Source organism: Phaseolus vulgaris, chromosome 3 (genome assembly GCF_000499845.2).
Source record: "Phaseolus vulgaris cultivar G19833 chromosome 3, P. vulgaris v2.0, whole genome shotgun sequence".
NCBI classification, from domain to species: Eukaryota; Viridiplantae; Streptophyta; class Magnoliopsida; order Fabales; family Fabaceae; genus Phaseolus; species Phaseolus vulgaris.
In genome coordinates, this window is record NC_023757.2 from 26669258 (window position 1) to 26694133 (window position 24876).

Genomic DNA, 24876 nt, shown 5'->3' on the forward strand with positions numbered 1-24876 from the left:
GAAAACAACCTTTATGACAGACTCTAACAATTTTTATTATGAAATCATGTCGTTCGGCCTAAAAAATGTTGGAGCCACATATCAACGTTTAATGGATCATGTTTTCCATGACATGATCAGAAGAAATGTTGAAGTATATGTTGATGACATTGTTGTCAAATCTGACTCATGTGAATAACATGTATCAGATTTGAAAGAAGTTTTCCAAGCTTTACGCAAGTACCGCATGCGCCTAAATTTTGACAAGTGTGCGTTCGGTGTGGAAGGAGGAAAGTTCTTAGGTTTTATGCTCACTCATCAGGGCATAGAAGCAAACCCTGAGAAATGCAAAGCTATTGCAGAAATGCGCAGTCCAAACAGCATTAAAGAAATCCAAAGGTTAGTCGAACGGCTCACCTCTTTGTCTCGGTTTGTTCCGAAATTGGCAGAACGAACGAGACCGATCATCCAACAACTAAAAAAGGCGTTTAAGTTTGAGTGGACCACTGAGTGTGAACAAATTTTTCAACAATTGAAAACATTCCTGACATCCCCACCAATTATCCAAAAACCTAACACACGAGAACTTATTATCGTCTACCTTACCGTGTCAAATGAAGCAATAAGTTCGGTCCTAGTACAAGATATAGAGGCAGAGGAACGATCGGTGTACTTTGTTAGCCGAGTACTTCACGACGCAGAAATCAAATATCAAATGGTTGAAAAATTCGCATTGGCCTTAGTGATCACCGCCCAAAGGATGCGAATGTTTTTCCAAAATCATTAAATCATAGTTAAGACAAACTATCCCATTATGAAAATCTTGACTAAGCCAGATTTGGCCGAACGAATGATAGGATGGGCAATCGAATTGTCCGAATTTCATATTCAATATTAGCCCAGGGGGCAATTAAATCTCAGGCCCTCGCCGATTTTGCAGCAGAACTAACTCCACAATCGGCTGAGGACAAACATTCTAAGTGGATTTTATATGTAGATGGCTCTTTAAATAACCGATCATGCGACGCAGGAGTAGTATTGGAAGGACCAGGTGAAATTTTCGTTGAGCATGCTCTGAAATTTGAGTTCAAGACTTCAAATAATCAGGCCGAGTATGAGGCCATCATAGTCGGGCTCTACCTGGCCAATGAATTAGAAGTAACTAAATTAATTTGCAAAACCGACTCGCGACTCGTGGTCGGACAACTTACAGAAGAATACAATGTAAGGGAAACTTTGCTTCAGTAGTATTTTCATTTCATTCGAAATCTGTTAACCAAATTTGAAGAGGTATCGTTCAAACACGTCCGAAGAGAAAATAACACTCGTGTGGACGCTCTATCACGATTGGCCACCACCAAAACAGAAAGGAGTTCATCGGTTAGTCGTACACGTTACGTTGACCAAGCCAATGTTGGCATAGGAGAATGTATGGCGACTGATACTCAGCCAAATTGGATGACCCCCATCAAACAGTATTTAATGGATGGAGTATGTGACCCACACTTAGAGTAAACGATGAAACAACATACCACTCGGTTTGTACTCATTGACCAAGACCTTTATAGGCGTGGATACACTCGTCCACTCTTAAAGTACCTTACTCTTGAACAAACCACTTACGTGATGACCGAGTTGCACGAGGGGATATGCGGAACTCACTCGAGGGCGCGAACCATGGCCGCCAAAGTATTACGGGTCGGGTATTATTGGCCGACCGTGCAAGGGGATTGCACAAAATTCGTTCGGAAATGCTTAAAATGCCAAGAGTACGACACCTTGTCACACCAAAAGCCTGAAAATCTACATTACATTTTGTCTCCATGGCCATTCGTACAATGAGGAATGGATATAATCGGACCTTTCGCACTTTGCAAGGGACAATGTAAATTCTTGCTGGTCGGCATTGATTACTTCACTAAGTGGATCGAGGTCGAACCCTTGACAGCTATAACTGCACGAAACATTCAAAATTTTGTATGGAAGAATATCGTTTGTCGATTTGGCCTACCCCAGGTTATCATCACCGATAACGGTCAACAGTTCACCGACCGAGGTTTAACGGAGTTTTACGACAAACTCAACATTAAACACATTACAAGCTCGGTCGAGCACCCACAAACCAACAGCCAAGCAGAGGCCGTCAATAAGGTCATCCTCAACTAACTTAAAAAGAGACTTGGTTCAGCCAAAGGAAATTGGACTAAGGAACTTCTGGAGGTTCTGTGGGCCTACAGGTGTACCCCACAATCTACAACTCAAGAGACGCCCTATAGTTTGACGTACGACACTGAAGCCATGATTCTAGTCGAGATAGGTGAACCTTCATTACGACGACAAACGTTATACTTAGACTTAAACAAGGAAAGCCTGTTGGTCGGCCTTGACCTTATCAACGAGCTAAGAGACAAGTGCAAAATACGAGAAGAAGCATGCAAAATGCGAGCAACAAGGCGGTAAAACTCGAAGATAAAGCCACGAAGCTTCCAAAAAGGGGACTTAGTCTGGCGTATGCGCAGCGACGCCCGGAAGGACGACGGAAAATTTCCAAGCAACTGGGAAGGTCCATTCCGCATTACCGACACAGCGGCCGGAAGAGCATATTATTTAGAATATTTATCAGGAAAATTTGTACCGAGAACGTGGAATGCCACGCATCTCAAATTCTACTACTGCTGATAAATAAAATTAGTGCACTCTTTCCTCGCTCGGTTATTTTATCCCTAACGAGGGTTTTCGACCGAGAAGGTTTTAACGAGGCACTTTAAAAGTCATTTCTGAAAAGCATATGCGATTAATTGTTATTTACTGAAGCGTTCGGTCAGAAATTAATAACTTAAGCGTTATTTACGAAATCCTTGGTCAGAAACAAATAACTTAAATGTTAATTGTTATTTACCGAAGCATTCGGTCAGAAATTAATAACTTAAGCGTTATTTACCAAATCCTTGGTCAGAAACAAATAACTTAAATGTTAATCGTTATTTACCGAAACGTTCGGTCAAAAATTAATAACTTAAGCGATATTTACCAAATCCTTGGTCAGAAACAAATAACTTAAATGTTAATTGTTATTTACCGAAACGTTCGGTCAGAAATTAATAACTTAAGCATTATTTACCAAATCCTTGGTCAGAAACAAATAACTTAAATGTTAATTGTTATTTACTGGAGCGTTCGGTCAGAAATTAATAACTTAAGCGTTATTTACCAAATCCTTGATTAGAAACAAACAATTTAAATGTTCATTGTTATTTACTGAAGCGTTCGGCCAGAAATTAATAACTTAAGCGTTATTTACCAAATCATTTGTCAGAAACAAACAACTTAAATGTTAATTGTTATTTACCGAAGCGTTTGGTCAGAAATTAATAACTTAAGCGTTCTTTACCAAATCCTTGGTCAGAAACAAATAACTTAAATGTTAATTGTTATTTACCGAAGCGTTCGGTCAGGAATTAGTAACTTAAATGTTATTTACCAAATCTTCGGTTAGAAATAAAAAACCTAAGTGTTAATTGTTATTTATCAAAGTGTTAGGTCAAACATGAGATCAAAGTTGCTCAAAAGAAACATAGTTATATAAAGTCATAGTCATAAAGGCAATTGTTCAAAGCAATTTAAACTAAAACAGTTAGAAATGCAATAAATTGTTTTAAGCCCACAACCCAGGTCCAGACAAACTCTAATTCAAATGATTTCGATGGTCTCATCCGGTTGAGCGGTTTCAATCGACTGATCTTCCATGGTTTGGTTGGAATTATCAGTACCTTCCCCAAGTGGCACTAACTGGCTGTTCACAACATCTTTCTCCAGGTCGTACCACGAGTCCTCAGCCAGCACGCCATGGAAGAAAGCTACCTGACGAACGCCTTGATTGAAGCTTTCCTCGCTAACGCGCATCATGAACTCTTGGTACTTTTCAATCTCAACATTAAGAGATTATTTCCGGGCCTCCGCATCAATTTTTTCTTTCAAAAGATCATCTCGTCCAGCCATCACTTTGATAAGAGTGGCCTTCAGAGCTTCTTGTTCCTCTTTGGCCAGCTGACCCTTTTTCTGCATCTCTTCTCGGCAGGCATCTGCAACCTCTAGGGCATTCTTTAAGGAGAGGGCCGAGTCCTCGAGTTTGGCTTTCAATTTGGGAACCACCACCGACTGGGTTCTATTCAACTCGTCCCCAATCGTCCTACCCACGACGACCACCCGACATTGTAAGTCCACCAATTCTTCTACCAAATCCTTGGTAGCAATGGCCACCAACACACCTTCATCTTCAGGACAAAGATCGAATTGCATGGTAGGAGCTACTCTGATTGACAAACCCAACATGGTAAGTGGCTTTCCATCGGACGACGATCCTACGTCAGGACTAACTTGGGTCTTTGGGGGACGCCCCCTTTTTCGGTTACCAGCCGGAGCAACCGCTACCACGGGCGGCACTATATCCTCCACAACAGCTTTAGAGGTTGCAATCCTGGTCAGACTGCTTAGCTTCCGCCCGTCCACCTATCGTTTCATATTTTTCATGGATTTACTAAGAGAAAGATCCATCTTCAAGATAATTTCTGCAAAATACATGTACAATTAAACCATATTAACTTAGTAGAAGGACGACCAAACGCAAAGAAATTCACATACCATTTAAATCTGCCCATTTCTTGGACGACCCATACAAAGCTACCAGTTCTCGGGTGGGCAGCTTACAAGGCAATTGATTAATGACCACTAAGATCTCCTTGTCGAAGGGTGACAACGACGACCACAACCAACTACCAAGTTGGGTGGGCTTCTCCGTCCAATGGAAGGGAAATTTGGTCGTCTCATCCGTATTGTAAAAGAGGTCTCGGCCGTCAGGTTCCACAAAAATCTTAAAATAGTTTTCTTTGAAATTTTTATATGAGGTAGTAAAGGCAGCGAAACGGACATTTCCCGGTTGGGTAGACAACGACAACCAACTTACAGGGGTACTTGGATGCGTGTTATAGTAATATAGAAACGACTCAGGGGTAGGCTCAAATTTAAAAACATGACATAGCACTCGAAATGCTTGAAGAATTACCCATGAGTTGGGATGCAACTGCGTGGGCGCAACATTAAGAATCCGAAGGACTCCCATAGTAAATTTATCAAAAGGAAAGGTAACATGTAGGTTGGAAAAAAACGTACTATACACAAAAAAGAAGTCATGTGGCGCATTTTCCAGACCGTGGCACACACGGTCGGTCACGCCACAAATGTCCGCGGTTATTGCCTCGGATGGGCAGTCAGGTGTCAAAAAATTATCATTTGCATAAAGAAATTTATCTAAGTCATCAGAGGTCCTAACCCTAGTTGGGATTTTGAGGACTGACGGATCAACCCAATTATAGCTTGGACCGTCCGACGACTGACTCGTACTACTAGATGCGGTGCGAGTCACAGACTACTCGGCATTGACAGTACTATGGGAAGATTCTACTGAAGAAGGCATTACTAACCTCGACGAAAACGGACTCGACACTCGGAGCAAATAACGCAAGCCTTGTAAGAGAAGAGAAAGTGTAAACCTTCAAACTTATCAGCAAAGTGCTATTTATAGCCATCATAGTAAGAGAGAGAAATCCTCCTCATTCGTCCAACACCGTTGGATCTAAGATGATCTAATGGTCAATATCATTCGGCATGCGAAACGACACGCAATCTCCACTGTCAAAGGCATCCAATGAAACAATGCAACGTGAAATGGCGGCTCTACCAAACGTCACCTCTTATCACATCTCTGCTAAGCATTTAAATTTGCCACCTATCGCGCATTATCTTAAAATCCCTAGCCATTCTATACGACTCTTCGGCATTACATCTCCTCGAGCCTGGGGGGCAAGTGTATCGGTCGAACCCCGAACGACCGAAGATATGAATTAATAATATAACATGATAAATATGTGGCAAGAAAGTAGTTACAACTAACGTTGAATGAGTCAAGGACACACTGCGAAAGACACTCCCGTGATATCAGGAAGCCACTACACACAACCTGAAGACCACTACACACGTCTTAGTGAACTAATTATCTGTTCCACGTGGGAAGAGACCCAAGTCAACCTATAAATAAGACTTCTGATGGGGAAAATGTACGCTTTTTCATATTTTAGGAAAACAAACTAAACACTAGCACAAACTTGAGCGTCAGAGTGCAATCGTAGGTACCCCACCGACCAGCGGAACACACGAATTAGAGAAAAAAAGCTTTGAGAGATTGAAAGACTATTGACACGACAACGGATTGTGTACCAAGTAGACAATTTTACTTCGGTCCCGACATCCATCCAGGTAGAGAGAACAAGAAAGTGTCATGTTATATTTAAAATATCAAATTTTTTTATCGCACGTAAAAATACTCATGTCAGTGTTCAAACTAGTATAGTAATAACAGATAGGTTTCCAATTGTTTTACAACTTTTAATTAGGTCTTTTTAATATTTCTTTAACGAGAAATAATTAGTTGACTTCAATAAGTAACTTGAAAAAATTACTTTCTAACTCATAATTTATTTTCTTTAATCTAATGGTTCTAAAGAGTAATTTATTTTATCCATTACATTTTAGGAAAATAAAATATAAGAATAAAGAGTAATTTTCTTATAGTTACTCCATAAATAATTTAATATATATTTTTAATTGGATCCTTTATTTTTTTTTTAATTTGGTCCTGGAATTAAATTGCAGTGAGCAAACTGTTTTCTTTACAAAGCATGTCTGTCTGTAAGAAGGAAAAAAAAAAGCAGGATATCTATGTTTGTCCTACTTATATAATTATATTACATAATTGTTTGTCCTATAACATTTACACCATCAGGATCTACAATTATACCATCCACACCTAAATGATGAAATGGAAAAATTATAACACAGAAAAAGGAGGAAAAAAAAACTGTTTTAAATTATTTAGTTTGATTTTTAACCTTGTACATTCAACCAATTTCACATTACCCCTATTTTTGGAGGAACCTGTTTTTAGTATTTATATTTATTTGTACATTAATTAATTTAGTATTTAAACTTTAAATATGAGGAATATAGTTTATCCTCTCTAAAAGTTTGTAGTATTTTCTAAAGTTAAAAAAATAAATTCATAAATATAATAATAATAGGCTGAACTTGAATACAGGTGCTAAGAAAAATTTCTTAAACAAAAAAAAATGAAATAAATAATTCCTTAAATTGCTTGGGTTTGAAATGAGTGGTAATTGAGATCGTTGAAGAACAGAAAGCAGAGAAACCAAAAGTAAAAGAAGAGGAGTTTAGATAGAGCGAGAAGGTTGTGAAATGGCAGGGGTAGCTTGTCAGAAGATTCTGGAATTGAGCACTAAGATCGTCGCTGTTGGAAGAAACTACGCTGCCCACGCCAAAGAGCTTGGCAACGCCGTTCCCAAGGTACTTTCTCTCTCTCTGCACACACACAGATTCCCTTTCCCATGTTTCATAATCTAATTACGAATTGCAAGTGTTTTCGATTCTCAGGAGCCGGTGTTGTTTCTGAAACCGACGTCGTCTTACTTGAAAAACGGCGGAACCATCCAAATTCCACACAACGAGGGCTCTCTGCACCATGAGGTTGAGCTCGCCGTAGTCATCGCCAAGAAAGCGCGTGATGTGTCAGAATCCTCTGCCATGGATTACGTCGCCGGTATTCACTCATCTTACCTTAACCCTTACATGTGCCTTATTGCTATTTTACTTTAGATCACTCTCAATATCCTAGTCCTGTTTCTTTTATTTCTAAGAAAATTATGGTAAATAATATACTCTGTATATCAAAGGATTTTTGCATCTTTGAACGTTTTTTAGGAGAAAAATTAAATTTGTTTTTTCATGAGCTAAAGTTATTTTTAAGTATGAGTTAATTTGTAGATATTTTCTCATCTTTGCTTTTCTAGAAGATGGTTTTTAGCTTAAGCTTATGCTAATTTGAGCTTATAATTTTTTTTTCTTTTTCTTTTTGTATTTTTCTCTTAAAAAATGCATATAAAAAGTTTATTCAAAACTGTGAAAGTTTGACTCTCGTCCAACTGGTATGAATAGGGAGTTGATTGTTTTTTCCTGATATTACTTTAGAAGTCAGGTTCTTTGATTGGTTGATAATGTAAAAACTTCTACGTAGAAATCAACTCTTGTTATAATACCAAAGAAAGTTGGTACAATTGGTAAGGATAAATTAGAACTCCTTTGAAAAAAGCATCCCACATTACTGATGTGAGGACATTTTTAGTGAGTAAGTTGTTAGTTTTATGAGCACCCCTGAATCATGTGGCATGCCCTGGCTTGGGTAGTCCACGGATTCACCTAAACTTTCATTAAATAACAAAACTATGTTTACAATGGATAAATAAAGATGGATACATTTTGGTATATCAGGTTATGCACTGGCTCTGGATATGACTGCTAGGGACCTTCAAGCTGCTGCAAAGGTATTTTGGAACTTAAATACAATCAAGTTTTTAGAGAATTATTTTTACTATGTTGCAGAACATAAAGAAAAACCCTGTAAAACAATTGGAGTTACAATGTTGGGATGTTAACAAATATGAAATTTGTGTGGGAATTCCCTTTTGTTTTTTGGCATGTGTCATATTTTGTGTTCAAATAGTTTTGCACGTATGATTTAGACATGTTATTTTCGTAATCTGATCAGCGATGTTTACTTTTCCTCGTTTATTCTTAGTCTGCAGGTCTTCCATGGAGTTTGGCAAAAGGCCAGGACACTTTCACTCCAATTAGTTCAATTGTAAGAAATTGCATGCTACAATGCTTATTTATGCTGAAACTATTTTATAATGCTGTTGTTAGAGAAACATGTTCACTTGGTCATAGATAGTGTTAAGGAGTCGAGAACTACTGAGAATGATAATACAAATTTCAGCTGTTCATAACTTTTTCAAGAATATTTAATCTACATTCGCCAGTATTACCCTGGTGCAGATCTGGGAGTAGACATGTACCGCTGGTAAAATTGGTGATGTGGGGCTTTTGCAATAAAAGAACTTTTACCAGCTTCTTTTGCATAAGTAGTACTGTAGTCAATAGATCTGTAATTCAGTTATACCCTTTATTCTAATAAGGTGAAATTTAAAATTGTACAAGTAATGGATGAGATGTGTTCACTTGTGAACATGATCTTGCTCATCTACTTAGATAACGAGCCATATTCTTCCACTGTACTTTTCTTTATGCAGTTGCCAAAGACTGCAGTGCCAAACCCTGATGATCTAGAATTATGGTTGAAGGTTTGAGATATTCTATACTTTTCTCATTATCATTTGGTTGGTTCTAATATAATTGATTGTGCATTGCTTCAATGATGCATCAGAAACATAACTAATTGAAGAGAGAAATGGACTTGCTTTGATATAGGTAGATGAGGAAATTCGGCAAAAGGGCTCAACCAAGGACATGATCTTTAAGATCCCATTTCTAATTAGCTATATAAGCTCTGTAATGACATTGTTTGAAGGAGATGTTATACTAACTGGTATGTGGCATTACTTCTCTATCTGCATATTTATACCTATGTGTTAGTTTAATTGATGAAAAAAGGTCAATAGTGATCTTAGCATACTGTGTCATTTAACTTATCATTTGGGCAAATGGGAATTGGTTCAACTGATAGAATCGAGCATTCTTGATTCAAAGGTTTTTACTTCATCTATAAGCCTTCACTGAAACTTATGGCATGTCTTAGGTATATAAAAGTAAAACAGATTGCAATAAAAAAAGTTACACCTTCATACATAGAAACAGAACTATGCTAATTCTGTTATCACACAGTGGTGATGGGAAACTTTGTTATTACGACCTGGCAGTGAAGTTATTTTGCCTCAGAATCCTCCTCCATTGGATCATTATTGAGGCCCGTAGGATTACAAGATCTTAATATGCACAACCCTAGTCACAGCTTGCTCTGTAGCCGTTGAATGTCTAGCTCAAGAAGGTAGCATTGGGTAATGCGCCCGATTGAGCTACAGTCAGTTTAATATAACTAGTTGAAAATGTTGGCTTGATATTTGCACGTCTTCACATTTTATTAAAAGAATAATAATAATGTCTTAATTTAGTAATATGTATTTATTAGCATTTAATATTTAAAAATAGCAACTTGAGATAGGAGAGAGTTGACCCAGGCAACGCCAATCTCGATTCAACTACATACAGTTGGTGTAAGGGGAGAACAGCTGTCTATTATTTAAAATTATTGACATTTCATACTATATACAGGCATATACATATATAATGTGGCAAATATATATTTTGTGAAGTTCAAATTTTGAGCATATTGAAACTAAAATATTTAATTATTGAGTAACTTGAGACTTCGAGGTAAGTTAAACTTGAGCTGAGAAAATTGGTTCTATTTCTTATTGAAGCTAAACTTTGAGCTAGGCTTAGAGCTCGACTCACTTCCCTTTCTTTGTCCGGTTCCTTTATTGATTAAATACAATACATGCATTGCAGGGATAGATGAATTAAATAGGGGAATCTGAGACCCTTGCTCAGTTAACAGACATTTTGATGATGTGCAGGCACTCCCCCGGGTGTTGGACCAGTGAAAGAGGGTCAAACAATTACTGCCGGTATTACAGACCTTGTGGATGTACAGTTCAATGTTGAGAAAAGAGCAAGGCCTATACATTCTTGATAAACCCTGGATGCTACTTCAGTTCTACGAGAAACAGGGGACTCAATAAATGTTATATGGACTTCAGAGTTCAGATTTACTGACACATGGCACAGTATTTTTTATTTTTCAATTTATTTATGGTCTTCGATTTAGTGCTCTAGATCTTGGTGGGTGTGCTGCTCTAGACTTTTGTCACTATAATGGTTATGATGATATGAGCGCGCTGTTATATACCGTGGATAATGGTGACTGAGAGCCCATGAATTAAAAAAAAATGGTCTTCAATTATCATGAAATGATGTCATGGATATAACTATAACTATGTAAATAGCAATTTAGACAACAAAATACCCCTGAAAAAAAAACAAGCATAGAAGAATCAATATTTTAATTTTGATACGATGCAAGCTGAAAGTAAGAGTTGGTGCATGACGAAAGATCTCTCTCTACGTGTACTACGAGGATGTTTAAAGGTCTTCAATTTCCTTGTCTGTGGAGTACAAAAGGATTTTAGAAATTCTGATACAGTGATGAAGCGGAGAAGGGGAAGAACACATAAAGCTAGAAAAATAAGTGCTGGGATAGAGATATATATAACAGAATAAAAATAACAACTTTTAGGATAAAATAACATAACCAAGAACATGCATACTCTTCTCGTCTAGTGGGATATATAATACCCTTTGAAAAATTAATTGTCCTAGTCTACTAGGATATATAATACCCTTTGAAAAATTAATTGTCCTAATAGACAGCTGTGCTGAAAATATTGAAAAGGTATAACAGAAAATTTCTAACAAAAAAGGGAATCCAATCCCAACAAAGGACAAAAGAGATCCTTTTAGATGTAGTTGGCCCTGCAGAATAACCTTCTCTTTAAGGTTTTGGTGAATGAACTTGGTGAAGGAGTTGTGGTGGATGACACAGTGGGATAGAAACTACGGGTGCGGGAGGTAAAACTGTTGAACACAAATGTAAACTCTCTCTGTTTTATAAAAATCTGTGTTGTTGAATTCAGAATGCAAGTTAGACTATATAGCCGTACAAACTCAAAACAGAAATAAGAAAATATCAGCACCCACTAATATCATGTATTGAATAATGGGTGGTTTCCTAACAACTATATTCCCAAAAATTAGGCCAATAATTGACCACTTATTTGAAATAGAAAAACAACTCTACTTAATTAAATAAATTCAAAAATAACAATTAGTGTTGCTAACATTCTCTTCCTTAAACTAGATGAAATTGCATTTAGTTTAATTATGCTTCAATTATGCCCAACATATTGTGAAACCTTAAGAATTTCTCCAATTTGACGGGCTTGGTCATGATATCAGCAACTTGATTATGTGAATTGCAATATTTTAACTTAACAACTTCATCTTTCATTAAGTCTCTTAAGAAATGAAATTTAATGTCAATGTGTTTGCTCCTCCCATGAAACACTGGATTCTTAGATAGTTGTATAGTGGAATTATTGTCATATAGAATCTGTGTGTTCTTCTGCTATTTAAAAAACATTTTTTCCAACACTCTTTGAATCCAAATACATTGACATGCACATGAGGCAACAATTATATACTCAGCTTTGGTGGTGGACAATGATACTATTGGTTGCTTCTTTGAGGACCATGAAATTGCTCCAGAACCTAGTAAAAATACAAATCCAAAAGTGCTTTCCCGATCTTCTATATCTCCAGCAATGTCACTATCAGTGTAGGCCACGACATTTGTGTTTTTCCTTTTCTTGTAGTGGATGCCTAATTCAGTTGTTCCTTTCAAGTATCTCCATATTCTTTTAGCTGCAAACTAGTGAGACTCAGTAGGACTGGACTTAAATTTGCTGATTAAGCTGACTCCATACATTAAATCTGGTCGGATTGCAGTCAAATACATAAGGATGCCAACTACTTGCTTGAACATAGTTGCATCAACTTTGGTTCTAGCATCATCCTTTGACAGTCTTGTGCCTGGAACAATTGGATTTTTAACTGCATTACAATTCTCCATACCAAAACGTGATAGCACTTCATGAGCATATTTCCTTTGACATACAAAAATTCCATTTGAACTTTGCATAATTTCAAATCCAATAAAATATCTCATTCTTCCTAAATCAGTCATATCAAATTCAAACATCATAGATCTTCTAAACTCATCACACATACTGCAATCATTTCCAGTATATATTAAATCATCCACATAAAGAGTCAATTAAAATTTTACCTCCCTCTTTTGATTTTGTAAACAATGTATGTTCACAAAGACATCTGTCAAAGACATCACCAACAAAGTAAGCCTCTATCTTGTTATACCAAGCTCTAGGTGTTTGTTTAAGGCCATATAACGCCTTCTTTAATTTGTACACTTTGTCTTCTTCTTCCTTTTTCACAAAACCAGTGGGTTGTTGCACATAAATGTCCTCTTTAAGTTCATCGTGAAGAAAGGAACTTTTCACATTTAACTTAAAAAAATCCAACCATATTGTGCTTCTATTGCAAGTATTATATGAATAGTATCAAGCCTAGCAATCGGAGCAAATACTTCAGTGTAATCTAGGCCATATTGTTGCGCATACCCTTTTGCCACTAGCCTTGCTTTGAATTTGTCTATCTCTCCATTCTCTTTAAATTTGGTTTTTAGGATCCATTTTACCCCAACTGGCTTCATTCCTCTTGGCAAATCTGTCAGCTTCCAAGTCTGATTTTTCTCTATGGATTCCATCTCTTTCATCATTACATCTCTCCATTTCTAACTTTTGATAGCTTCCTCGAATGAAATTGGATCATCTCCAGCATTACATAGGTCAACATCATTTGATAGACCTTCTCCTTTTTCATAATCAATAATCCAGACCGACTCTCTCCTATTCCTTCTAACCCTCCCTTCAACTAGAGTCTCATAATTGTTAGGAGGAGCATTAGTGCCTATGGAACTGTCCACAACATCCTCTTCATTTTGTTCCTCAATTTCTTCATCATCATTATGATCCACAACATTCTCCTCACTCTGTTCTTCAGTGTCACTCATATATTCTTCATCTCCTCCCCAATCAAGAATGCCCTGTTGGTATTCCTCATTTTGTTTCCAATTCCATCCCTTTTGTTCTTCAAATATCACATCCTTACTTATCAGTACTTTCTTGTTGACTGGATCAAATAAACTATATGCTTTGGATTCATCACTTACTCCCAGAAGAACACATTGCCTGTTTTTATCATCCAATTTGACCCTGACAAAATTCTCCAAATTCGTTTGAAGTGAATTCACCACCTCTATATGTTCTTAGACAGACAATGTTTATCCCAACTTCCTTTTCAATCATGGCTTTGAAAATTTGAAACAGTGAGAAAGTTTCAGATTTTTCATGCAAGAAGTAGACCCCAGTCTTGCGAGAAAAATCATCAATGAAACTTAGAATATACCTCTTGTTGCTACTTGAAATTGGTTTGATAGGTCCACATAGGTTTGCATGAACAAGTTGAAGTTTGTTGGATGCTCTCCATAGGCTTTTCCTCGGTATAGACTTTCGATGCTGCTTCCTAGCCAAACAACACGTACAAAGATCTATTGTAGTAGTGATAGATGGCAACCCATTTACCAATTTCTTGGATGAAAGCGTTCTCAAACCATTGTAACTTAAATGAACAAGTCGATTGTGCCCAAGCTCAGAATTATGCTCTAGCTCCACCTAAAAACAAGACTTTGTTGATATCATGGTGGTTGTCAGCACAAACATCCGATTCTCCTTCATCTTAACCTCTATAATTTGTCCTCTTTCACGATGATAGACTTTACACTTCCCTTCCTTAATCAAGATAGTCAAGCCTTTTTCTTGAAGTTGTTCTACACTTAAGAGATTATTCTTAAGTTCAGGAACATAATACACATGTGAAATGACATGTACGACTCCATTAATATTTAATCGAACACTTCCTTTTTCCATCACATCTATCCGAGCATTATTTCCAAGCTTTACTGTATTGCGAAAGTTCTCATCTAATTTTGAGAACCACCCCCTGTTACCACTCATGTGATTACTGCATCCGGAGTTAAGAAACCATTCATCTTCCTTTTGTTGCTTAACATCAACGTGAGCCATTAGCAAAAGTTCATTATCTTGTTCCACCGTATCTTCCACTTCAGCATAATTTATTTTCTTTTCCCAGGTAGGACATTTGTATTGAAAATGTCCAAGTTTGTGACATTTGAAGCATTCAATCTCAGCTTTGTTAAATGATTGTCTCCCTCTTCCTCTACCTCGGAAAGAACCTCTACCTCTTCCTCTTCATCTGCCTCTTCCTCCCTTATCTTCACTTGTAATTTGCAGTACTTGTTCTTCTTCTCCTTGATATGTCATTCTTTGCTCGTGAACCAAAAGACAGCTTTGCAATTCGTCCATAGTGTCCAAGTTGTTGGATTCTTCAATTGAACACACAACATAATTAAATTTAGAAATCATTGACCGCAAGTTTTTGCAGTAATGACATTCTCAAGCATGCTTTCACCACACTCCTTCATGCTTTTAGCAATTTTCAAAGTACGGGCAAAGTATGAGTTAAAAGATCTCTCTGCAGGGCTTGTAATTGTGCTCTCTTCACTCGAGTAGAACCTTGAAATTTTTGCTTCATAGAATCCCATATGTGTTTGGATGTATCATCATTGAGGATAGTATCTAAGATTTCTCAATCAATGGCTTGATAAAGATAGTTCTTTATCTTCAGATCTTTCAACCGTTGTTCTTCCATGAGTTTGAGTTTCGCTTCTAATGCAATAGCTTTATTTTCTACTTCTGAAATACCATGTTCCACCAACTTCCAATACTCCTTAGAATGTAGAAAATTTTCCATTAATTTTGCCCAATGATCATAATGCCCATCAAACTTGGGAATTGCAGGTTGCACGTATTTGCTGGAATTTGCCATTTTTGGTCTTTCCTTCTTCTTGGAATAATACTGATGTTGGCACACACTTACAACTGTTTCTCTCACACTCACACCAATGTTATCAAACACTCACAACTATTTCTCTCACACTCAAATTCTGGATCAGGCCCCTTATAAAGGAGCTCTAATACCAATTGTTGAACACAAATTTAAACTCTCTCTGATTTATAAAAATTTGTGTTGTTGAATTCATAATGCAAGTTAGGCTATATAGCCGTACAGACTAAAAAATAAAAAAATATCACACCTGCACCCACTAATAGCATGTATTGAATAATGGGTGGTTTTCTAACAACTATATTCCTGAAAATTAGGCCAGTAATTAACCACTTATTTAAAACAAAAAAATAAGTCTACTTAATTAAATAAATTCAAAAATAACAATTGAAATTCTGCTGCTAACAAAAACGGGGTGGTGTGGTTATTGTTGGGTTATTATTGAGAGCAAATGTTGGTGTTTGGGGGGAGAAGGATTGGGCCACGTTGGATTTTTGGTGGGTGCTTGTTTGGGGAAATAATGTTGGAATATTTGATGTGGGGCCAAAGTAATTTATGTGGTGTGGGGGTGGATGTGAGAGGGTGGAAATATATTGGGAATGTGTGTTGGGTTTGGTGTGGGATTTTGGGTCACGTTGGGGTGTGGTGTTGGCAACGGGGGTTGAGAGTATTGATCAAGAGTGATCAAAGGCTCTGAAGATTCCAAATCCAAGTGTTTGGTGCAAGGTTGGAGTTGCTGTTGTGTTTAGGATAAGATTTGGGTAGTTTATTTGTATAATCCACTCTTTGTGTTTTAAAACCTTTTTGAGTTTAAAGTGTTTTTTCAAACTAAGTGAAAAACAACTTGTTGTTTTGTCGAAACAACCGATTGTTTTGCTCTTAGGTGTTTTTGAAAAGGTTGAAAACTGTTTTGGTTGGTTGACTTGTTGTCAAACCAAAACAATCGATTGTTTTGTGGTTTCAATCGATTGATTCTTTGAAAATCCTAACATAATTATATTTTGTTAGTTGAGTGTGCTTTAAATGATTTCCAACTGAATACGCTCCTCTATTAAATGCTTTGACCAATCTTTGAAAACTATAAATAATTTGTTTATCTTTTATAACAAATAAGAAAAACAGATTTGAGTTTTTCAGTTGTGAAAGATTGCTTTCAAGTTTTTGAACATTCACATCAAGCTTTGGGTTTTCTCAAGAGAGAGTGGAATATGATTACATCTGTATTGATTTCAGATTATTCTGTAAACAAGTGTAATTCGTTATGAACATTTTGTAAATTCTGGTGTTGTTGACAAGGAGTGTTGTGTGCTCTTGAGGTTGTCAAGATCAACATTCTTGGTGTGTGTTGTGCCAAAGGAAGTTTGTTTCTTGAAGGGTTCAAGGTCACTTCTTTGGTGATTTGTGTGTAATCTGTTTTGATTGCTTAGTGGATTGCCCAATGGCTTCTGGGGACTGGATGTAGCTCTTGGTTTAAGAGTGAACCAGTTGTATCTCTTTCTTCCCTTAAACTCTTTTAAATTCAGTTGTTATTGCTTTGCTGGTATAAACAACCGATTATTTCGAAGAAACAACCGATTGTTTTTCTAGTGTTTTGCTGTTTTGTGCTTTATATCTTGGCTAACTGAATTTCTGATTAAGATTCATACAACGGATTTTGTTCTAGTTGAAAAAGTTTTCAAAAACCCCTCTTAAACAATTCACCCCCCTCTCGTTTTAGGCCATATATTCTAACAATTGGTATTAGAGCTTGGTACTTGAAAAATACTCAAGTTTGATCCTAAAATGTTTTTTCAATGGCTGAAAAACTACCTTTTGGGGAGGGTGCTTCAATTAACAGACCACATCTGTTTTGTGGTTTGAACTATCAATTCTGGAAAGTTAGAATGAAAATCTTTGTTGAATCTCTTAATAAAGGAATTTGGGATGCAATTGAAAATGGCCCTTTTATTCCTAAATTTGAAAAGGATGGATCTTCTATTGAAAAACCTTGGTCCCAATGGACTGATGTTGAAAATAAAATGGCCAAGTTTGATTGTATTGCCAAGAATATCATAACATCTGCTTTGAATTCAGATGAATTTTTTTAGGATATCACAATATTCATCGGCGAAGGAAATGTGGGACACTTTGGAAGTCACCCATGAAGGAACAAATGAAGTGAAGAGAGCAATGAAACATACTCTAATACAAGAGTATGAGATGTTCAAAATGCTTAAGGGAGAATCTATTGCTGAAGTGCAAAAGAGGTTCGCTCACATCATCAACCATCTAATGAGCCTTGGGAAAACCTTTGATAAAGAAGAACTAAACATCAAGATTCTCAAGTGCCTTGATAGATCTTGGCAACCTAAGGTAACAACAATTTCTGTATCAAAAGATTTGACATCCTTGACAACGGCTTCATTGTTTGGTAAGCTTAGAGAACATGAGTTAAAGATGAATAGACTCAATGTTCAAGAAAGTGAAGACAAGCATGTGAGAAGCATTGCCTTGAAAGCTGCTGTTCCGTCCGGTTGACCTGGGACGTCTTCGTGCGCGACCTCAACCGTCAGCTAGGGACTCCTTCCCACTAGTCACCTGTGGATTCCTGCAAAGAAGGAAAAAAAGGGCGCCCTAGCGGCCGTTTGCACTCCGACGCTCAAGTCAGCCAGCAAGAAACACAAAAAACTATGCACCTCCGTATCGGAGCACCGCGTATGGCACTCTGAAGGTGGTAAAAAGGAAACTGTGTCTAGTGTATATTTTCTCGTTCTGGCCAAAATCCTTCCCTAGTCCCTTGTGCAAAACCTCAAGGCTCGAGCAAGCAACTAGAGTGTTTCCTGGAAAATTAGCCAAAAGTTCCAACTCTGTTTCCAACATTCTCGGCGCTATTTAAACTACCCAAGCATTTAAAGCGCCTTAAAGCGCTTTTAATCATAAAACGTAACGCACTTAATTAACGTGTCTAATTAGAAAACGTAGCGCACTTAAGACGTTGAAACACTTGGGAGCCTTTATAGTACCTTAAACGCTCGAAACAGAAACTGTATTAAATGACTTTAATTACCTGGTACCTGACTAAATGGTGTTTCTGTTCTGACCTGGCTGTCGTACACGTGGAGGACCTCACAGCGCCATGACCCCCTCTGGGGACGTTTCTACGTGTGAGTCCTCCTGCTTGGGAGTGCTACTGTGCAAGGGGTGACTTTTTGGGTGCCAACTCATGCCCCCAATCATCTAGTCACTCACTTTGAGAGCGTATATGCCTTCCTCTCGTACCCTGCACCTGGCTACCCTGGGCGTGACCCTCCCCTTGAGTCGTATCTGTCCCAAAGGCGTCTCTGGGGCGGCAGGGGTACTTCACTAGTCAGGCTGCCCTACACTGGTGCTATCACTATGGCCTTGAAGCCACCTTTTCCTTCTTTTTATCACTACCCCGGATCATCGGGACCTGAGGCCTTCCCACGGCGTCGCTCCCTCCATGGTCTTTCCTACCCACGGGTATCGGGGAACCGCGCTGTGACTGCCTTGACTTAATGATATTTGATCTTGGCGACGCCCTGGTTGGGCGACGCCTCCACTTAGGCGACGCCTCGCCTTGGCGACGCTTCCTCTTGGCGACGCTGGTACTTGGCGTCTCTTCACCTAGGCGACGCCTTGTGTTGACTTTGACTCCTGGCGTTGACTTTGACCTTGACTTTGTCAACGCCCGGATACGGGACGGTACACAAGCCCCCCAGTCTTAAGCCGAAGTCTTGTCTTCAGCGCAAAGACTAAGGCCTCGCCCACGCCGTCCACGTGCCACCCTGATGACGTGTCATTCCCTGCTGACTCAACACTTCTCGAATTATTGACGTGACACTCTCTGAACCATAGGGGTGCTCTTAATGGCTGATTGGACATCCTCTGAAGCGGAGAAAATAACACCTTTTGGGGCTACGCTTAATCGCGCGCCACGTGGCTCATCACACGACCAGCCTCTAGGGTCTCTTACGCTCCCCTTGGGCGCTTAATCCTTTGACACGCGGCACGATCTCACGGCTCCTGATTAGCGCCTCTTGGGTTGCAAATGTAACGTTCAAGTTACCCCAAATCCCGCGCTCACACCACTGTTACATCCTTTCTCTCTGCATCTCCGCACTGTTCATCGTCTTCAAACCCTTTCCCTGCGACTCCTGCTCTTTCCTTCGTGCTCTCCTTCCTCCCTCACTTCGACAACAAAGGTATGATTTTTGCACATCCCGACTCTTCTCCTTCATCGCATTGCATAGTTTATTGAACTGCCTGGGACTGTTTACGTTTATGTATTACTGTGTTCTTCCGCTTCTCCTTTCTTCTCTGTTCTCTTCTCCTTCTTTCTGGGTTTTCTCGCGTGGGTGGTATTTCCTGGGGTTTCACCCCCTTTTCTGTCTTGGCATCACTTTGTTAAAAACCTTTTTCCTTCTTCTTTCTCCAGCTATTTATTCACACCATGACGCGCCCGAACTCCCAGTCTGGTTCTTCCCCCAAGACCCCCAAGTCCAATTATAAAGCTTTCTATACATGAGCCCCCGACGAGCTTTTGAACGAGTGCACCAACCTGACATCCTTTCAGGACCTGGAGAATCATCGTGGGGATCCCCACTTGTATAACTTTAATGCTTTCTGCCGCACACATGACGCGCACATCTCCTTTCGTCCCGGCCGACCGGGGGAACCTGTGTGTGTGGATGACAGACCTAGAAAGGGTAGTCCCTTCTTCTTCATGTACCAGACGGTGTTTAAACGCGTCGGGGTGCGCCTCCCATTCACACCCTTTGAGAGGGAACTCCTCACCGAGATTAACACAGCCCCCGCCCAGCTCCATCCCAACAGCTGGGCATTTGTAAGGGGTTTTCAAATTCCCTGCGGGCACCTGGGCATCCTTCCTTCCGTGGATGTTTTCTTGCATTTCTTCGAAGTGAAGAAACAGGGGAAAAGCTTTTGGGTAAGCTTCTTCGGGATCGCGGGCAGGATCATCCTTTCCCTCTTCCAGAACTCCTATAAAAACTGGAAAGGAAAATTCTTCAGGGTGTGCAGCACCAAGCACGACCCCACAGCCTTAGACGGCTTTTCCCTGTACTGGACGGAGCACCCTAAGTTGCTCAGGGCCAAAGCCTTGGATGAGCTATCCCCTGCTGACAGGGAGGTATGCAAGGCCTTGGCTGGCCTGGGGATCGTCTTTGATACATTGAAGCTTATCGCGAGCGAATACAATGCTCACGCCCTGACCACATATTTTGGTAGGGAGACCCTCCCCTTACCATCTTCTGTTATCTGTACCTTGCTACTAGATGTTTGTTCCTCTGGCCTCTTTCACCTGTTTTCCATTGTGCCATGTGATTCGCGTCTCACGTTTCTATGCGTTTTGTGATTTTGCATAATTGCTTTGGCTTTGACTTCTGCTGCTTGGTTTATCTGAATGTAGGATCGGTGATGGGCGCCTCCAAAAGGATGATGCTGGCGAAGGCGATAAAGGACGCTCGTGCGGCCAAAGCGGGCGCCTCTTCCGCCCCTGTTGCTGACCCGAACCCCCCATCAACCCTGCCTCTGCCACCACCGACCCCTACTGAAGCTCCACTAGGCTCATCTTCACCGTCCCCACATAGCCCTGAGGCGCTTCAGACTCCCGGCTCTCCTCTGCCCATCGTCGCCGTTCCTCTTGCCGTGGCCTCATCGCCGGCCCCAACCCCCCTCGACAAAGGGAAACGGGTCTTGGAGATCATATCCGACGATGAAGACTCGGATGGCGTGGCACCCTTCAAGAGGAGGAAATCCGCAAGGGTTCCCCTCCTGCCGGCGGCGTCGTCCCAGGGAGAGGATTCTCCCAGCGCTACTTCCCTTCCCCCCACAACCGTCCAAGAGGATATAGGCGAAGGCGCCGAGTCTGCTCCACCTCCGCCTCCAGCAGAGGTCTCTGTTTCTCCTGCCCCCGTCGCTGCCGCCCCCAATTTTATCGCCATCCCTCCTCCAATCATGCATCTGATGAGGGGCTTCAGTGGTGGAACAATGCCAGAGGGCTCCGACAGGAAGGAGGGCATGCCTTTCTACTTGGGGCCTTCTTGGCGGTGGCCCTTGAATGGCGCGCCCAGGCCAGAAACACTGTTCTGCAAACTCAAACCCTCCAGGCCTTGGAAACAAGGGTAGCTGCCCTGGAGGAGGTAAAGAAGATTCTGGGACGCCAGAACGAAGCTTACCAAACCACCCTGAAGCAGACGCAAGAGTCCAAAGCAGAGGCTGAAGAACAACTGGCAGAGGCGGTGGAGCTCCAGGCCGACTTCTACGCTCGGGAAGTCGCCCTCAAAGTTCAGGTAACGAGCCTTCAAGACATAGTCGGAGCTTACGAAGAAGTTCAAAAGGACTTGAAGGCCCGCTGCTGTGAGCAAGCTGACGAGATGGAGCGGATGGAGGGGGAAATGGCTACCCAGGCCAAAGCTATGGGCCTTCTCCAGGTTGACTACGACAAACTGCAGGTCGAGGTCATCCGACTCCGCGTGGAGAATGAGGCTTTGGAGAAGCATGTAGCTTCTGGGGACGCCACCATTGAGGAGCTAGAGAAGGACAAAAAGACCCTCATCCAGGACATGGCGGGCACTTTCGAGGAGGGATTCCAGGAGGCTCTGGCCCAAGCTGTCTGCATGAATCCGGGGATCGACATTTCCAATTGCGATTCCACTCACCACATTGTTGATGGAAAAGTCGTGCCCCTGGAAATGGACGATTGAACCGCCACCCTCGATCATCATTTTATTCCTTTACACTTGTTCTAACCTTCCTTGATAAACTTGTAATTCTTTGAATCGTCTGCACTTTCGTTACAACTTTGGGTTTTTGCATGATTACTTTCGTACCATTGCGATAAGGAATTCCGCCTGTGTGATTTTACTTTCGTTCTTTGCCTTCACATGCTTTGGTTGTTTTGCCTGTACTATACCCGTTTCTTTCACTGCGTTGGGCGACCTTGTATGCCCGGGGAAGGTCACGCGTCGATGCCCATGCCCATGGAGAGGCTTGCATCTACCTTTGTGAATGGGCCAAATATGCAAAAGTCCAAGTTGTTTCTTTGAATCAAAACAGAAAACAAATTTTGAGGAGAAGAAAGAGAAAAGCTACAAGATCCCAGAAACAGAATTGGAAGTAAATCTTCTGCAAAATAAATAGAATTATGGAAAGTGGAAACTGTTTACAAAATCTAAACTGCATTATTTTACCAAGATCTTTGGAGCAGAAAAGCCTATAAAAGGACACAAGCATTAAGGAGAAAAAGGAGAGCTTCATAGGGTTTTCTTAGTTTCTTTTCTTCTTTCTAATTCTTTTGTTTTGCCTCCGCATGGAAGGCTAAACCTTTTTGGTTGATTCTTTTGTAATTTCACATTGAGTTATGAGGTTTTGTTCAATAAAAGTTTCGATTTTTAAGTCTCTATAGCAGTTGTTTTTATTGTCTAATCTACTGGAAAACTAGTTTTTGTGAGAGGTGTTGAATCAAGTGTGTTCAAGCTTTGAAGAAACCAAATCCTTTTGAGTTTGATGGAAGGCTTGATGTGCTTGTTGTTGTTGAGGTGTTTTAGAATAGGATCTGGAGTAGATTATCTGTGTTAATCCACTCTTGATTGAATCCAAAGCTTAAGTATTCTCAAACCTTTTTAATTGAAAGTGTTTTTAAACTAAGTGAAAAACAACCTGTTGTTTTGTCGAAACAACCAATTGTTTTATACTTAGGTGTTTTAAGAAAGGTTGAAAACTGTTTTTGGTGGTTGACTTGTTGTCAAACCAAAACAATCGATTGATTCGAGCATTCAATCGATTGTTTGTTTTGGAACCATAACAGAAAATTGTTTTGTGTTTTGACTGAACTTAAAATGATTTTATAACTGAATGCGCTCCAGTTTTAAATGCTTTGACCAGTTTTTGAAAGCAATAAAGAGTTTTTTCAGATTATGTAACAAACAAGAACTGAGATTTAATCATAGAAAAACATATTTGAGTTTTTCATTGTTTTTGTTTTTCAAGAGTTTGCTTGGAGATTGCTTTTGATTGAGAGTGGAATAGGATTTTCATCTTGTATTGATTTCAGATCATTCTATAACAAGTGTAATCCTTCTGTACTTTGTGTAAACTCTGTTGTGTGAGGCCGAGAAGTGTTGTGTGCTCTTGAGGTTGTCAAGATCAACATTTTTGGTGGTGTTTGTGCTGAGCCAAAGGAAGTGTGTGTCTTGGGGGGATCAAGGTCACTTCTTTGGTGGTGTGTGTAAGTAATCTAGGTTTGATTGCTTAGTGGTTTCCCCTAGTGGTTTCTGGGAAGACTAGATGTAGCTCTTGGTTTAAGAGTGAACCAGTATAAACTGTGTGTGCCATCTCTCTATCCCTTGAACTCTTTAATTTCAGTTTATATTTGTTAACTGGTATAAACAACCGATTGTTTTTCTGGTGTTGTGCTAAATTGCTTTGTGTTTTTGGCAAACTGAATTCTGAATCAAGTTTTCTCGAAGGAATTTCATTCTAGACTAAAAAGTTTGAGTAAACCCTCTTTAAACCATTCACCCCCCCCCTTTAGTTTAAAGACATACATTCTAACAAGAGGTTGTACTTGAACGCATGATTGAGAGTCTTCTTTGTCTTAAACTTTGGTTTCTTAGTTAGTTCGCATCGTTCTAATTAATTTCTTGGGCGCATGATTCAAGAGAGAGGAGGTAAGCATTCCCATGGAGTATACGCATGGAACAAAGTGGGTATTGATTAAACCAGTAGACGCATGTTTTACTTGTGAGTTTCAGTTGAATTAGATTGGTGCATGTTCAATCTAGTTTAACTTTGTTGGAGGATTGAGAAAAGATTAATCTTTAGAGAACCTGTGAAGAATTCAATGGTGGAAGAACTTGGGGATCAACTTCTTTTTATTTTCTATTTCAATCTCTTTTATATTTTCTGCATAGCTATCTTAACCCCCCTTTTATTATTATTGTTATTACTAACTTTTCATTACTTGTAGATAGATTTTGAATTCGATTAACTGAATTACTATTGGATTCGTTGGGAGACGACTTGGGGTCATTTGACCACAACTATATTATCATCTCTCTAGTGTTAGACAAGTCTACGCTAGAATCATATTAATTTGACAGCAAAACGACAGTTATCATTTGGCCATGTGATTCCATGTAAAAACTTTCAATTTGAGTAAATCCGTGAGTGGAAAGGCAAGAGTGGCATATATGCGGATGAACTTCCGGTAAAACCCCGTAATGCACAAAAATTCACGCATTGTAGTGAATGATTTGGGCTCGGGCCACTGTAGAA

At 39.6% G+C, this 24876-nt stretch overlaps 1 protein-coding gene across 2 annotated transcripts; it reads left to right on the top strand.

The window, feature by feature from the left end:
- The first annotated feature begins 7123 nt into the window (after positions 1 to 7123).
- LOC137806951 (oxaloacetate tautomerase FAHD1, mitochondrial) lies at positions 7124 to 10932 on the top strand. Of its 2 annotated transcripts, none has more exons than XM_068607349.1 (7): positions 7124 to 7395; positions 7483 to 7648; positions 8377 to 8429; positions 8684 to 8746; positions 9195 to 9245; positions 9373 to 9490; positions 10539 to 10932. In XM_068607349.1, the coding sequence occupies exons 1-7, from the start codon at positions 7288 to 7290 to the stop codon at positions 10652 to 10654; spliced, it is 675 nt and encodes a 224-aa protein (XP_068463450.1). In that variant the 5' UTR covers positions 7124 to 7287; the 3' UTR covers positions 10655 to 10932. The 2 variants fall into 2 exon arrangements, with proteins under 2 accessions (XP_068463450.1, XP_068463451.1); XM_068607350.1 differs by having other exon boundaries at positions 7191 to 7395; positions 10471 to 10932.
- The last annotated feature ends 13944 nt before the right edge of the window (positions 10933 to 24876 follow it).

What these genes read in the sequence shown, in the direction of transcription:
- LOC137806951 (XM_068607349.1), top strand. Translation starts at nt 7,288, where the DNA reads ATGGCAGGGGTAGCTTGTCAGAAGATTCTGGAATTGAGCACTAAGATC. An exon ending in TTGGCAACGCCGTTCCCAAG is followed by an intron (nt 7,396 to 7,482) that starts GTACTTTCTCTC and finishes TTCGATTCTCAG; the next exon opens with GAGCCGGTGTTGTTTCTGAA. An exon ending in TGCCATGGATTACGTCGCCG is followed by an intron (nt 7,649 to 8,376) that starts GTATTCACTCAT and finishes TTGGTATATCAG; the next exon opens with GTTATGCACTGGCTCTGGAT.